We start from the raw sequence: 16079 nt of genomic DNA, 5'->3' as shown, positions 1-16079 counted from the left end.
CAGTGTCTGGTTCGAAGCACTGAGAACTAGCTCGACAGCAGGCAACACTGCCACTGGCCTTTACTGGTGCTGTCTGGCTTCTCCGACCGTCCGACCCTCCGGATCTGCGGAACATGAGAAATGCCAGGTTGTACATGCCTTCTTGCAGTCTCTTTCCTTCCTTCCTTCCTTCCAGGTTCCCAACCCAATCTGCAAACAACTCCAAGACATCCTTTCACTTAGAAATATCAAAAATGAGTGAACTGGCAAGAAGAGGAAGCTCATGGGAGAAAGAAAGGGAGGGAGGGGGGAGAGAGAAGAGGAGAGCGAGAGAGAAAGAGTGAGGCAGCTAGAAGGGGGTTGCCTTTCCACTTCAGTAAGACCGCGGTCACTACACCACTGTATTTCGGTGTCTGTAGGGTGGCGGGGGCAGCACAGTGCCAGGCTTCAGGGAGAACTCGGAGAGGTATTCAGGATTCTCTGCCACAATGGGTCGGATTCGTCCATTCTGTTTGTAAAAGTATTTTGTGCTGTACTCTTGCAGGTAGTCCGGGTGCTGGAGGGTGCTTCGTGGGGGCAGGCTGTGGTTCCAGTAGTCTGGGTTGTCAAAGGCCTTCTTGGCTTTCTCCGGCAAATTGTTCTTCAGGTACTCGGCATTTTCCAAGGTGTTTGCAAAAGTGTTGAGGTACAATGGCTCGTTCACGTACTCGTCCTCTGCTTTGGGCTGCCCGTTCGCAGCGTTGTGGTACTCTGGGTTGTCCACAGCTTGGAGATCTCCATTCTTTCGTCGGGAAACAAATGGGTTCTCTTCCACTGGGTTCAGGTAATCTAAGGAACGATAAAAAATAGATCAGCAAAGAGAGGGAGTAATCCATCCATGTAGCAAGCGTCATGCGTACGTTACTACCAGGTTGTACCAGAAGCAGTACTTAGACTTGCGCGTCCTCCACCCCAGCCATTCCTAGAACTCCAGATGACACCAGGTGCCGACTGTGTTGAACACACACTTGCTCAAAGTGAAGAATTTACAACCTAAACGGGCAATATGGGTTAAAATGAAGACCCTGCAAGATGAAGTGACTCGTCAAACATACTGGCAAACTGAACTACAGCTCTCACTGAGCCACAGCCTGTGTGCCTTGCTTGGTCCGGCACTTCCTCTCAGTGTTATCATCTACAGAGCCAAACACGCCGAGCGACTTCTGCCTCTGCTGCTGACTCTCTGTGCAACCTTGGACATATCAGTCAAACCCTCTGCTCTGCAGTCTTTCCATCCAGAAAGCTCTATAGAAATCTTAGTTAAGCCTCTCTGCACAAAAAACCTCCCCAAGGGCTACCTTCTAAGACAGCTTCATTTCTAACAGAACAATTTGCCTGATTAAAAACCTTCCATCCCTGAAGGACAAAGGGCCTCGAAACATTATGAAAAAAACAATTCAAATGAGCCCTGGAAAGGGTACAAGAGAGCCTTACATCAGCTCCAAAACAGGACCTGGAGCAGGTTACAGTTGCTTCAAATTGCTTTCTGTGGATGAACACCACAAAAAATGGTAGCTGAATTGCAGAAAGGTTTTAAGACGTACGGAGCTTGCATGGAAAGCTAGACACGAAGTGGAGAGGGAAGAGAAACAAAGGCATTGCCCCTCTTAGGTTAAAAATGCACACTCAGTAAAGTCTCTCCCACGGTCACGCACAGGCGACTGAGCCACGGAGCAATGGATTCGTTGAGCGTCATGTCCTGCCTTGCTCTGCCTATAACGAGGTCTCGCTGCAAAACAGAAAGCAGTCAGCCTGGGCAGGAGGGAGGCCGCTGACACCGCAAGTGGGCTGCAGAGGGAACGGCTCGGAGGTGAGCTGGGGACAAGAGTGACTGGGGGCGGGACCCCTACAGCAAGATACATCAAAAGCATCCAGCTCATTCGAGGCTGGAAATCATCAGATCAAATCCCCTTCCAGTATTAATTCTGCCTTTCGTCTCACAGCCTAGAGGTTCCTTACAAAACAGTCTCCGAGCCACCGCCATTAGTGAGGGATGACCTCCCAGCCTGCCTGTGCCACACAGGGGTGCCAACGCAAGACCTCCGTTTCCAGTGGCACGGCTCTGGTCACACTTCCACAGAGTCCTGCCTGCAAGGAAACAGGCCCCTACCTGCTACAAGAGGCTGCCTATGGTCCTCAATTAGCTCTCTTTTTATCCAGGATAGGGCTAAAACTATTAAATACAAAAGTTCAAGACTTAGCGAGTACCTTTGAAGACATAGCTAAAACTTTGCCAAATCTGAGGTGAACAGTGCCCAAGAGCAGAGCGGGAACATCTTTTTCTTTTAGCGATGACAGCTGAGCTGAGCTGTGATTTGAACCCCCCAGGTGAGAGAGCACCTGCAGCCTTGTGGGCACACTGTGACAAGCGAGTGGCTGTGCCCAGTGAGGCAGGAAGGAGGTGCCTTCTCCTGAGCTGCTACCACCACATCCCCAAGGGCTGAGGTAGCACCTGTGAAGTGTTACGTTCCTGCAGAACTTAACATTGTCAGGGTGAACGTGTACGTGAACATACGTGTGAGCTCACACTGAAGCAAACTCACAGCATCACATCTCTTATTGCAAAGGTGGGTGCTGAAGCGTAGGGCTATGAGTGCACTCCCACAATTGCTACTGCCGTGGGTCAAGCCCCAGCGCTCCCTCCATTTCCACCATGTAACACCAAGGGTAGGTGGCTTCCAAATTCTCAGCAAACACAGTAGTTTTTTGGCATTTACATTTGCATTAATTAATTTCTTTAAAGCTAATGCAAAGGTTTGAAAGCAAATTACTAATGACACATCCCCTTACCTCTAAATGACTGCTGTCACTATTTAAAGACATGAAATACATCAAACGGGAAAGTGTAGCAGTCTGAGCTAGCACAGACCCAGGCAAACTTCACCTGGCAGTGATGGTCTCTCTGAAGCACATCTTTTTCTTTCAATCCTAAACTTCTCTTGGGTACAAAATGCCAACTGTGTGTATCAGTTCTGTGATATGTTCAACGTGACATTTACCAAGCACAATGCCATGAAGATAAAGAAGATCAATAAACAAAGCAAAGTGGAGACCATGGGTGGCCAAAGATAGAGCCTTTTCTTGAAAATAACTGAAGATTTGTGATTGGATAAGAAGGGGGTTGGGTTTTTTTCATTCCTCTCTCTTGTCATTTCCCAGAAAGAAAATTAAAAGGGGGAATTACCAAATCTGACATATTGGCACATTTGAGCTTTTCTAAGTAGAAAATTAAGCAAAGAAAAATGAAACACCGTGCAAAGGAATACCAACCTAATCAGAATGTTTCAACCCTGCCGGATTACTCAATAAAGCCTTTTTTGGTGAAAAGCTGCTGATGTAGAAAAGAAGAGAATTCAGTCAGACTAGACCAGGAGCTTCTCCGCAAAGACCATTTTTTACCTGTTTTAGGTTTGTCTCGCATCGGCGTCATGTACCCGTCCTCATCCAGCTCTCCTCGGACGACCCGCTCCGGTATGAAGACCGTGGGATCAGCGCTGTACCTCTGGGTGCTGCTGTCCTCTTTTGCCAGGGTCGCCACTTGTTTTCGTAGTGTGCCGTTACAGCAAGTATCTTCAAAGATCTCTGCGGTGGCTCCTTGAGCAACTGGGGCTTCTGGTATTATGCAGCCAGGAGCTCTGTATGGCATCGGCACTTCTGCAGCGTAGCCACCATCTCTATACACAAACTGGTTCTGTTGAAAAAGAAAAGGCAGTCTGAGAAAGGAGGCTCTGAAGGGACAGAAGATTCAACAGCAAGTCATCTCTGTGGCTCCTGGGCCTTTCCTGCCACACTTGATCAATGATGCATTTCACCGGGCAGGTGAAGCCTCGTCCATCCTGCAGACTACGTTTCCAGCACTGCGGGATCAGCAGCAGCACTGCTGTGGCTCTGTTGCGGGCCGGCAAAGCATCTGTCTCCCCAGTGATGCTGAGCCGGCTTCCCCTCCCAGGGAGGCACTGTCGGTGCAGCGAGGGGAGCAGGGAAGCAAGCTGGCTGCGCAGGGCTGGAAAAGTGGCTGGAAATGGGGCAGGAGAACTTGCCTCCTACCTAGGCATGTGGAGGTTGGATATACACAGCTGCAAGAGGCAAACACGGTACCTCCTCTTCTATTACTTTGGGAATCTCCCTCAATTTCTGAACAAAAGCCTTAAACCTCACGTTAGGGATATCTCCTTCTGCAAAGGGGACTGGAGATAGACATGTCTGAACTCTGTTTACTCCTGGGGTGCCTACTTTTAGGGTGTCTGGCAGTGACAATCACACGGTCACCCAAACACTATGTAATTCCATCAGGCAGTGCATTTCAGGCTGGTGAACAGTGTTCGTATTGGTACCTCAACTCAATGGTTTGACTCAACCTACTATTTTGCTTCTTAGCGAGGGCGTGCAAGGAAATTTTGACATCATGACCTATATATAGAAAGCAAAAATGTACAGCTTCATCCAAGCCTGTTACTTAAATGCTTTTTCAAGACAAATTGGCAGTTGGCAGAATTTTGGGCATGGGTCCGTAGAGCTTGCACATGAATCCAGGTAGAGATCTTGACTATTTGATACATGCTTGATTGTGTTGGCTTTTGGGCCATTTATGTAGGAAAAAGGGGTTTGAAACAGAAAATACGTAGCAAAGGAAGGAGGAGAACCTAAAGGATGAAGGCTGAATGTGAAATACTTACTCCTGACATAGGGGTGTAGGCAGGAGGAGGGCTGTGTCCAATTTCACTCTAATAGGAAAGAAAAATGGAATGATGGATACGTAATAAGAGGTCACATGAATGAAACAAGTCACATGAGCTGTATGAGCTAATGGGAAGAAACATGCACATCAGTTAGATTTCCTAACTGAATCCAAAAATTCAAAGAATGCAATCATGGCAAATGTCTTACCGACATCAACAAGCTGTGTGCCTCACCAGTCTTAGGGAGGGCTACTGAGTTCCTCTTGCTGGGTGAGGGGCATGTGCCATGTTACACCTCCTGACAGCTGTACATCCTGCAAATGTCTCGTGTCTACTTTTTGGAAAGGCAGATTGTACAGTAAGAATAACAGACGGTGCACTCAACGTCAGAGGAAATACAGGGCAGTAGAAGTGCACAAAGCATCTAGCTCCAAGCCAAGGCTTCCTTTCCCAGGGACAAAGCAGGAGAGGAATAAGCGGGAGGGCAGGAGGGCGCAGGACTGTCATTAGACTGGCACAGCTAGCTTCAGTATCACAGGAAAAACAGCCCCTAAGCTTTGGTGAACCCACAGAGCACAGCAGCTCCTGGATTTCAAGACTCCAACGTGCCAGGGTCCTGCTCTCACCCTTCTAATGTTACCTCTGTATCACAGGTTAAGGGGTTTTACCGAGAAGTCTGGAGTATCCATGCAGAGATCTCCATTTTGATATTGGAGTGTCCATGAAGAAACCTTCATTTTGATATTGGTTTCTGGAACTGCCCTGTGAATCCTGAACTACTGTAACATCGCCATCACAGTGGCTGCATCTAGATCTATTACTGCTACTCAAAACTGGCCTGTTTTTCATTGAGGAAATGCTGATTTTTGGAGGAAAATAAAAATAAAACAAAGAGCCCTTTATTTTTCATGTGTTTTTCTACTGACAAAATGTTATTTTTGAGACTACAAGATCAGTTCTTCATAATTACTTTATTTCCCATTTTGTTTCAAAAACTGTATTGTATTTCCCTCATCTCCTAGCTGGGGGAGAGAAAAAGTCAGGGTTTGAAACAAGAAGGTCTAAACTTGAGATAAATTAGAAGGAAAAACCCACTGCCTCAGGAGAGAAGTCTAACCATGCTGAGAACACTCTAGTTCAGAAGATATCTCATTCATCAAAATCTGTTTCAAAAACATATCCACATCAAGAAACATATCAAAAGTAAAAGAAAAGACAACATGCATCCTCACACAGTAAGGTCTGGATGTACTACTGTCTTTCCCTTATAAACTTCTTGCCAAAACATCAGGATGGAGACGATGGTCACTGTCAAATGTCTTCCTTTATAAAGGAACGTTTTGCATTTTAGCAAAATACCTGCATCAGGAAAAACCTTAAAAGAAACCATAAACTTTTTTTAAGTGCATGCTGTCTGTCATAAGACCCTTTTCTGGTGATCAAAAATATGCCCATTTCCTTCTGTTTGAAATATCCCCACCGCCATTTTGTTCCTCAGATCTAGCACCCAGGATGTTGCACTGCAGACGACTTCATCTGCCTTCTCCTTGCCCTCTGATCTCATATTTACTCGAAATCAGGGAAGCTTTCTGTCTACTCCAAAAAGATGGGAGAAGGAAAGACTGAAGACAGGTAAGTAGTAAACTACGGTCCATGGAGGGTGGTGAAGATTTAGGCAAACTGATGATTACAGATAGGAATTCAGCGAAGAAACACGAAGCGGTGACCAGACAGAGTCAACACTCTCAACAACGAGGAATCCAAAGCTCTGCTGGGAATCCTCTACCTCCTTGTAAAGCTCCCCAGCTTCCTTCCCTCCCACCTGCAGCCTGTGAGACCCCTAAGAGGGGCTTTGCTGCTTCTGGTTTCCAAGGTGGCTACAGCCCTCCAGCCTGCCCGAGAGTGAAAAGAGCTGTAGCAACACCGTGTCAGTATTGTATGCAGGGGATTGGAGGTCGCTGCCCTCCGCTTTTCACAGACACTAAACCACTGACTGCCACCGCTCCTTTTCTCTTTGGTACTACACCGTGCTATATCACACACCTTTAATTTACGTCTTTCTGTTTTCACAGAGGCACTCCCATGAATTTCAACTTGTGGTTCATTGATTCTGGATGAATAAGGGGAGAGCTCTCTTGAACTACTTTTAGTTCACAGCCCACAGTGATCTCTTAAAGGTAACTTAGAAAAGCAAGTCTTTTGTCAACGGCCTTGACTTCAGTACACAGGGCTACGCTCCTCTGCCGTACACGTTTAGATGATTAGCAACCTAAAACTCCACTGTTCTAGGATGGCCACATTATCCATCCGTGGGCATGCTTTGCTCCACGCTCATCACAAAAGGCTAAACCCACCCTCCTATCTTTAGATCTTCTTGGCTGTGACTAACATTTAAATACATACCATGCAACTGTAACAACGTAATAATAGGCCTTCTTAGAATAGCCCTGTCCGAAGACGTCAGGAGAGAATGGACTAGAATTAATGCATTCATTGCTGGTTTTGCTGACAAGACCACTTTGCAGTCAGCGACCTGCCAACTAAGATCACAGGATTGGTATTTTCTTCTTGCCTCCCCTTTAGCTCTGTGCTAAACATGCTTGTCTTGCAACACCCTTAACACAGAACCTTACAGCCTGGCTCTTCTCCAAACCACTGGTGGTTGCACATTTTTTTTTAATTCTTTACTGTTTTTCCCCATGAGTTAATACCCTGTGGCCACTGTTCCAAAAAAAGGAGGCAAAGAAAACAGCTGTGGTGCCAATTAGTGGGGCTGAAAATGTGACATAATTGTTTAAATGTCTTCAAATTGCCTGCTAATTGCAATGTGATGTCACCATTTTGTAGGCTTCCAAGATAACTGCCCCCAGCCAACTCTTACTGGTCAGGACATGAATCACATCGTGAGCAGAAAATACATATGGAACTTACCAAGTAAAACTTAAATAGCTTGATTTGTATGTGTAATCCAATTTACTTTGTTGATTTTTTGTTGTTGTTGTTTCTGCATCTTAAATATGATCTTGAAAAAAAGAACTGATGTTCCTTTACTGAGAAGATCTAGGTTTATGGATTTCTGATCCTGAAATTCTGACCTGAACGATCAAGATCTCTAGCTTGTCGAGATGGACAGAGACTTCAGAGGTTGGTTGCTCAAAGGCCTTCACTACATAAGCCTAATTAAAAGGTCTCAACTTAAATACTAAAAAAAAAGAAAAGATGGATCAATAATCACCCCCTTTTGATAGTGTAATATGCATTATATCCATTAGCTCTGGAGTACACATATCCATCGACATTTAAACAAACTCTAAGCATCCTCCAGAAGGAGCCTAGCCTTTTTAACTGCCCTTGAGCAGCCCTAACCAGAAATGCCCAAGATTTCATTCTTTATATCACACGATTGGATTTTAGGCACAAACATGACATTAGGGAGAAAAGATAAAAAACACGCAAATGTCCCCTAAAGCCTTTTTAGAGGCCTTTCGGTATTAAATACCAGTGACATATCAGCTATTACAACCGCTAACATTTGTGTAAAATGAGCCTTGATAAAAGAGAGGTAAATAACATTTTTGTGAATATTGGCTTGTGTTGTTATTGCTTTCTATTCATTAATTTCATTTTCCAATTCCTTGCTTCTAAAATCTCCCAAAGGTAAATATCTCCTCGTTTATAGCAGGGACATAATATTTTCTGCCTGCATGTTAAACTGTAATGAAATCAAAGCCTTGTTGGGTCCTGCCGCTCCTATTTATGTAGTTGTGCGAATATGCCTCTGCCTTGTCTCTTTTCATTTGAGTCTACCGTCATGCCTGGAGTACGGCACCCAGAGCGGTGTTCCTCCTCCTGCCCATCCCACACCAGCCCTGCGGTGACCACAGCTGCCTCCAAACCCGTACCCACAGCAGATTTCAGGTGGAAGAAATGCTGAAGGTACTCCGCGATGTGATACTTCTGTGGGACTATGGGTGGTACAGGACTATCACCAAATAGAAAATAAATAAAACTTCATTTTACCGCATGATCTGCTACCCCTGTGCTTTGCTTGCTAGCACAGCCTCCCAACAGCACCCTTGCTGCTGCAGAGCCGGTTTTCCTTGTCCCCCACCAAGACGTGCACACACATTTGATGCATAATTATTACTGTCTCCTGTTCTTAAGCAGCCTGCTAAGCTCATGGCACTGAAAGATTTTTCTTTACGAAAAGCAAGGCTCTGCAAACATCAACGTACACACACATATGTTTGAACCTACTCTGATACTGCTCCTATCCACGTGAAAACCCAATTGCCTTTCATTGTCCTTCTGCTCTCGTATGCAAAAAGCACCAAACCACAAAATAAAACGCTCCCTCCTTCTCACTGGGATGCTCCTCACACTCCCTGTTCAGGGGCGTCTCATGGTCCATGCTTCAGGCAAATCAGCGATTATTTCTTTTGATCAAGCTCTGCAATACTTCTTTGTACCAGCTCAGTCCTGGGCCGTGTGCCTCCAGGTATAACTCACTTCCCTCCTTTCTCTAGAAACTTTTGACCTGATTTAAACCAAGTCAGCATCCAGGCTTGAGTCACCAAACCGCAGCCTCCCAACATACCAGGCTGAGCGGACCTTGCTGCAAGCACCAAGATTTCATCAGTTCTCTAGGAAGAAGAACAGCTGATTTATGCAATCGGATCTGAGTAATACGTTTGGGATGCTCTGCTGGGGCTGCAGGCAGAGCACACAGCACGGAGTTGTCCCTCCAGCCCCGAGCAAACTCCAGCTACATTTCAAGGGAGCAGCCTGGTATTTACAACTGATCTGAACTGAAATTCAAACAGGAAAGACCACCCCAGGAGAGCAGCCACCTCTGCTCAGGAGCAGTCCTGCTTCCCTCTGACCACAGAACTAACAGCTTACTCTTCCCTGCTTCAGAGCGCCACAGCAAACATGTCTGAGACAAAAATCAAAGGAAAGAAAAGACACGTACCATGAGATTGCTGTGTAATGTTAAAGAGAAATGAAATGTTGTTTGTATAGTAATAGCTAGAAGGCTTTGCAGACCTCTGGAGATTCCTGGTCCTAGCCCCTGCTCAGAGCAGGGCCATATATAAAAAGGAAGGATTAGATGCCCCACCGAGTCGCTACAGTTAAAACATGTCCATCCCTACAGCTCGCAGCACCTGACCCAAGTCTGGCATTCCTCACGCTCTCTCTTCTGTTCAGCCCGGGCTCCTGACCCTGCTTAAGAAAACTTCATTCCCCACTGGGCACTTGCCTCTAAGACTATGAAGAGAAGTTCCCATTAGCATCACTGCCAAGTGTCACAGCTCGGCATCAGGTACAGGTGCACCCTGCATCATTTCAGCACGCAGAACAACAATCACAGCATACTGGAGATGTACATCCTCTGAAACGGTTTGGGATAGGGGTGTGTGTCCCTTACACAAACAGCTGTGTGGCCCACCTGAATTCATGGAACAAGACAGGACACATATTTTTCCAGTGAGAGGAAAGGGGAGCCTGTTAGTCAACAACAAAAATAAAAGGTAGGAATAATATACACAGGTTGTGGACAGTAGCTATACAACAATTTACAATGCCTTGAGTTCAGTGGCCATAAAGTTCCACTGGGGATCGACGAATCGTTATTGGAAATCATGAAGTCCCACACCCTTTTCCAGCATTACCCTTTCTCAGAATGTGTGTAAACATTTTAACTTGAATGTTGATATGCAAGTATAGAAAAGAACGTAAGCACCATCCTGTGTTAGCTGAAGTGTTTGCTTCGGTCTCTGATGACCGCTCCTTCCACAATCGAGACACAAAACATCCAGTTTGGATCAGTGAGAGGGAAAAGCCATAAATAGAAGAAACAAGGAATAAGTCTTTCCTGCACGTGAATTTTTTCCGCACCTAAGTTTTCTTCTGGTCGCTGTTTGTCAGAAGAGAGGTATGATTTGCAGGCAGCCTGAGATCTAACTCCATTCACAAAGGCTGCCTGTATCATCTGGATGTGCCAGATCATGTCCTAGCAGGACGGTGGCTTTAAGTCATCCCTGAACTTGTTCAAAATCAGTACGGCGGTTTCACTGGTGTCCTGGGTTCAGGTCAGTAGTGACTTACTTCATAGCTTCAGATGACTCACTTAAATTTTCTCTTGCACAATTTTCTCTCCTAACAGCTGTTTTCAGACTTACAAACTCTTTTAGAGCCATCCATATGCAGTGGGATACCCAAATCTGAATCCAGCCTTCTTGGAGTAATTTAGTCTGAACTGTGAACACTAAATGGCATGTATCACCAACAAAACATGCCAAACAATCTTGGCACAGTGGTATAGGAAATGACATACCTAAATATTGCACAGAATATTTCCTGTGCTGTTACTGGAAAATACAAGACATACACCATATATTTTCAGTCTAACACTTCACCAAATAGAGGAGTCAAAGATTACAAGATCAATGAAAATAACCTGTTAAGAGATGCACGATGTGGCCACAAAACTCAGTATCCAGGCACACTGACAGGGAAACGTGGGTGAAATGCTTTTCCAACTCCTGTACCTGAGCTGGGAATGAAAGCATTCTCCTGCTGTATGGCATCAGAACCTCTCCCTGGAACCCTCCCTGTCCTCCAGACCTCAGAAACCTTTGTCCTTCCAACCTTCAGAACGGCTGGCAAACAGACTTCAGCTGGCACAACATATAATTTGATCCAAGCATGACACAAGAATGAAGATGGAAGAATTTATTTTCCCTATTATTTTGTACTAACACACCGTGAGTGTCCAACAGACAGGAGAGGAGGAAAAGAGACAGCTTGCATGTGTCTGTCCCTTTCAATCTCTTTTACTCCCATATCCTACCTGTCACCCATGACTAGCCTTCTGTCACTCCTTTTTTAATACACTCTCCAAGACGTTTTACAGGGAATGGCACCTTCTAACGCTGGGCCAATTCCCCACAGTTTGGAAGAGACAACATACCATTTCCTACCTACTGTAACAATTCCCTGCGGGAGAGAAGGGTCAAGGCGCTGCTCCTGCTCATATGCTGTAGCATCTGTCTAAAACACAGGAGCAGCAGCAACAGCTCCTTTTCTGTACAAACCTCAGGCTTCAAATTCCAAAACAGGGAAAGGATGGAGAATGGGGACCAAAACCACAACACGGTCATGATTTGTGATTGCGACATGGCAGACCAAAAAGAAAAAAAGAAGCGCACAAAAGAAAGCTGATGAGCAATACTCGGAGCAGCAGCCCCCTCCTATGCAGCACACTGCATTGCCATCTTCCCCAGTCTGTTTTATACAGTAATCAAAGGATATTCTGAGCCTCTCAAAATGCCATCAACCCTCATTGAGAATGAAATAGAGCACATCTCCACTGAAGCCTTTACAGCAGTAATCATTACAGCTTGCTGGCCTGAACAGGGAGCTCTTACAGACAAAGATGGGTTTTAAAAATAAAAAAGCCTTCCTAAAATCTGAATAGAAACTTGATGATAATCTCCCAATTTTATTATGCAAGGGAGAAAAGAAACCCATAATTGTGCACTCTTGGTCTCTTATAGCAAAGAATAGGCTTCTTGATGAAATGCTGAGTTGATTTAGAGCAAGGCTGAGGTTCTGGTGGCAATAACACACTAAAAGAAATAACCATCCAGCTGATTTGGATAAAATAATCATTTTTTAACATTCTAAATCTAAACTTCATCTGTGCCTCCTCCCACTTCTCCCCACCGCATCTTTTGGAGAGTCTTTTTATAGCTTTGAGATTTTTTTTTCCTTCCCCTACCGCAGCATTTAACGAGACAGACAGACTCTTTACTCGGGCTAACAAAGGGCATTTTAGGCTGTGCTGGCATTTATCCCCACTGCATGTGTGTTTAGAAGTACAGTATTTGGCATAGGATGCTTCAGAGTCCTCCAGCCCCCTTACGCTCGAAGCATTACCACAGGAGTCCCATTGCTGTGGGACTCCGTGGATGGCACTCTCGGGCTCGTGAGCCCCAACCATCGTGGGCAGACAGCTGCTTAAACGACAACTCCTTGGAGCCCTGCCAGGTGCATGTCCAAATCACGGCCCTTTGTATTTTCAGGTGCTTTTATTATTTTAAGAAAATCACAAATATGATTCCTCAGAAATAGGTATTTTTCACTAACAATTTCTGCTTCAAATCTAGTCACTGAAGGAAAATTTCCTCCCAGTTCTCATAATTATTTCCTGACTCTCAGTCCACTTCTCCATCTACTGAATTATGTAGAGTTGTTTAGCTTGCTGTTTTCCAAGAATGCCTCATCAGTGCACTGTAGAAATATTTATTACTTACTCTCTTTATATCTATTGACTTTTTTCTTTTCAGGAGAGAAAAGAAAATGGATCAGCTGTGAGCTCTCTTGACTGTTAACACAGCCAGCAGCTATTCATGGATGAAGCAGATGCTGCCTGATTTTAAACCAGTTTATATTAAAGCTCAATAAATTTACATGTCATGCATCAAGGTTTGAAGCAATATACAGCTACAGTCTCTTCCACCGATTCCACTGAGCATTAACTTCCAGTAGGTCTCACCAGGAAGTACTGTGAGGTGGTGATTTGTTATTAAATATATATTAAATTTGTAGAAATCAAAATGTCATCCAACACTTTTGGGAAGTCTGACTCGAAATCTATATGCCTGCCTTCAGGAGTCTGAATGTGACAGAAAACAGCTAACGCATTAAAAAATTCCTGATTTAAGGCACTTGACCTGCAAAACCATGAGGCAATTTGACAAGTTGCTCCTGATAACCTATTCAGGCTGAGAAGGGCTTCCTCCTTCAGAAATACCACCGATTTCAGCTGGCCTGGCTGCAAAGCAAGAAGCTAGTTCCCATAAAGCACTTTCAAATAATTCTCTGTGAAGAGCCCCGCATCATCTATGCTGTTTGAGTCCTCCACACTAATTTTTCTCCCTTCTCCTCTGGCAAACTTAGCACATTTTAAAAAGTTCCTTAAATACTCATATTCTAAATATATGTATTTTGTGAGAAGCTTTTTCATGTAAATTATTAAGACTGAAATAATTTTTCATCTAATGTATTTTACAATGTACTTTTGCATGTTTATTCTTACTACTTCACTCACCCTGAGCAATGAAATTAAGCTGACTAGTATCAGTTTGGGATCACCTCCTGCTTATTGTGGACAAAGAGGGCCTTGTGCTACCCATGTTTCCAACAACGACAATAGACACTGAAGAATTTCCCAGAAGAAAAAAGTTTTAGTAGGTGAAATATTTGTGGTGGTCAACTAGACACCACCAAAACACTAACAGCTACTGAGAACTGCTTAATGTAAAAGGCGGAGCAGAATAGAGAGGAGTCCCCTACTACCAGGACGTCATTAAAACTTAGGGAAGCAGAAAATTTGGAATTTGAGATCCTGACAGAGAGCTTGGTGGGACTTCCACAATTACCCTAAAGGTTTGATGGCAGCAACTGCAGTATCCACTATGCTGTTGCCTAGACCCTACTATGAAAATACACAAAATGTAGTATTTAATTAAAAACATATAGAATGGATTCATACAAACTTTCCTAACTAATCAAGCAGTTTTTCTAGAAGCAAGAGAGCTAATACAGCTGGCGTCAGTGTAATCTTCTGAAATGTTATGAAATGCTTTGATACAATGTCTAGTTAATTTACAAGTTCATCTGTTCTGGCACTGGAGATTTCATTGCAACACTTGCATAAGAAAGTGACCGAGTCTGGTAGAAAGGCAAAAAAATGACTACTAAGATTTATCACCTTTTAAGGAGAAAGAATTAAAGAAATGGGATAGAAATAAATAAAAAAGTCCACAACCTGACAGCCTGCAGTAATAAGCATCAAATTTAAGGAAAGATATGGTCATATTATTTTGGGGAAGATATTGCAGAAGCAGAGGGGTGGCAAACACCACAAACAAGCCAAATAAAAAAGGGACATCAGCGTTGTCCTCCTTTAACAACACACATATACAAACGGTACTATCCTACTCCGCCCCTTAGGCAGCAGAGATTTCTGATAACTGGCAGCTCCTTAATCGAGCACAGAAAAGGGTGCATGGCAGGCAGTAATAGGATCCAAATCCTGCTAAAGAGTCAGCGTTAACTGCCCAGTGAGACTTTTCTACACTGTCATGTATTTTCCATCCCACCCGATACAGTCAAGACAATCTTTCTAAAAGACAAACTCCACCTCAAACAGAATTTCTGCACTTGATGCAGAAATTAAGAGACAAGAGACTCTGGCCTACATTACGCCAGAAGGTTAGACAAAACGCTTGCAATGGCCCCATCTAGCCTTGATATCTCTTCACACAAATTACCTATTGACTTTGGGATGAAGCAGTTTTACTGCCATCAGCCCCACAGGGCCAGGACACACCTAGAGAAATAACTTAGCTTGAGAGCTTGGGCAGGAACAGTTAACTGCGTTTTCTTACAAAGAAATGGGAACCAGGAAGGCATCGATTGCTACTGGAGCCCTGGACACAAGGAGAATCATCGACAAACCGTGGCTCCCTCCTGCCGCTGCCTTTGCCCCGAGGAAAGGATGCTATAACCAACTGCTAGCTCTCCCCACCTGCAATGACAGCACCTCTCATACTACCTCAGCTGTGCTGGCACACTCCGAAGTGCCCCTCCAAACTCTGATTGCTCTCCAAAATCCCTCCTTCCAGCTGTAACTGAAGGCAGCGGTGCTGACAGTCCCCCACCTGCCAAGCCTGCTGTATTTCAGTACGTAAAGGAGGTCATATAAGATCTCAGATCTGATCTTCTACCACTGGAGCACTGCAGGTGCCTAAGAAATTCAGTCCTGTTACTTAAACCTCTAATAAAAGTCACTTAATTCTGGTAGTGATCCCACTGGGTGAATAGTCCCTATTGTCCATGACAAGCTCTGGAAGGAAAGATGCTATACGTCAAACTGATGCGAAACACACCTGAAAATCAGTAACAACCACCTCCTTTGTAATCTTGTGATTTGAAAATGGCTAGCTTTCAAATTTAGAAACCAGAGCAAGTTAATCATAAAGCAAGCTTCTTGCCTGGTTTCTCTCTGGAATAATCTTTTTATACGCAGGTATATATAGATGTTCAGCCATGAAACACTACCAGACCTCACGTCGCAGTAGGACTGCTGCAATGGCCTACCAGGCACTACTCAGGGAACTGAAAACTGGCTTTTGGCATACCAGAGTCTGCTTTAGCTAAGCAGAAGAGTCTCCCTGGACATACGAATTAGACATCTCTGAAATAAATAGCTTGATATTTAATTGCAGGGTTGGCAGGTGCTTCCATGATATATAGCGTATGGAATAAAATTACAGGGACAGTATCAGTGAAGTAATAAACAGTATAGACAGT

At 44.4% G+C, this 16079-nt stretch overlaps 1 protein-coding gene across 1 annotated transcript in view; it reads right to left on the bottom strand.

The window, feature by feature from the left end:
* Nucleotides 1-13: 13 nt before the first annotated feature.
* LOC104158386 (receptor tyrosine-protein kinase erbB-4-like) overlaps nt 14-16079 on the bottom strand; it is a gene marked incomplete at its 5' end in the record, with an annotated part of 30376 nt that continues 14310 nt past the window's right edge. Inside the window, 2 exons of the mRNA XM_009696016.1 lie at nt 14-807; nt 3418-3709. Of these exons, the coding sequence (XP_009694318.1) occupies nt 371-807; nt 3418-3709 (729 nt within the window). The remainder of the gene's footprint in view (nt 808-3417; nt 3710-16079) is intronic.

This window comes from Cariama cristata, unplaced genomic scaffold (genome assembly GCF_000690535.1).
Source record: "Cariama cristata isolate BGI_N322 unplaced genomic scaffold, ASM69053v1 scaffold11692, whole genome shotgun sequence".
NCBI classification, from domain to species: domain Eukaryota; kingdom Metazoa; phylum Chordata; class Aves; order Cariamiformes; family Cariamidae; genus Cariama; species Cariama cristata.
Note: the sequence above shows the minus strand (reverse complement) of the source record. Positions and strands in the feature narration are given on the sequence as shown.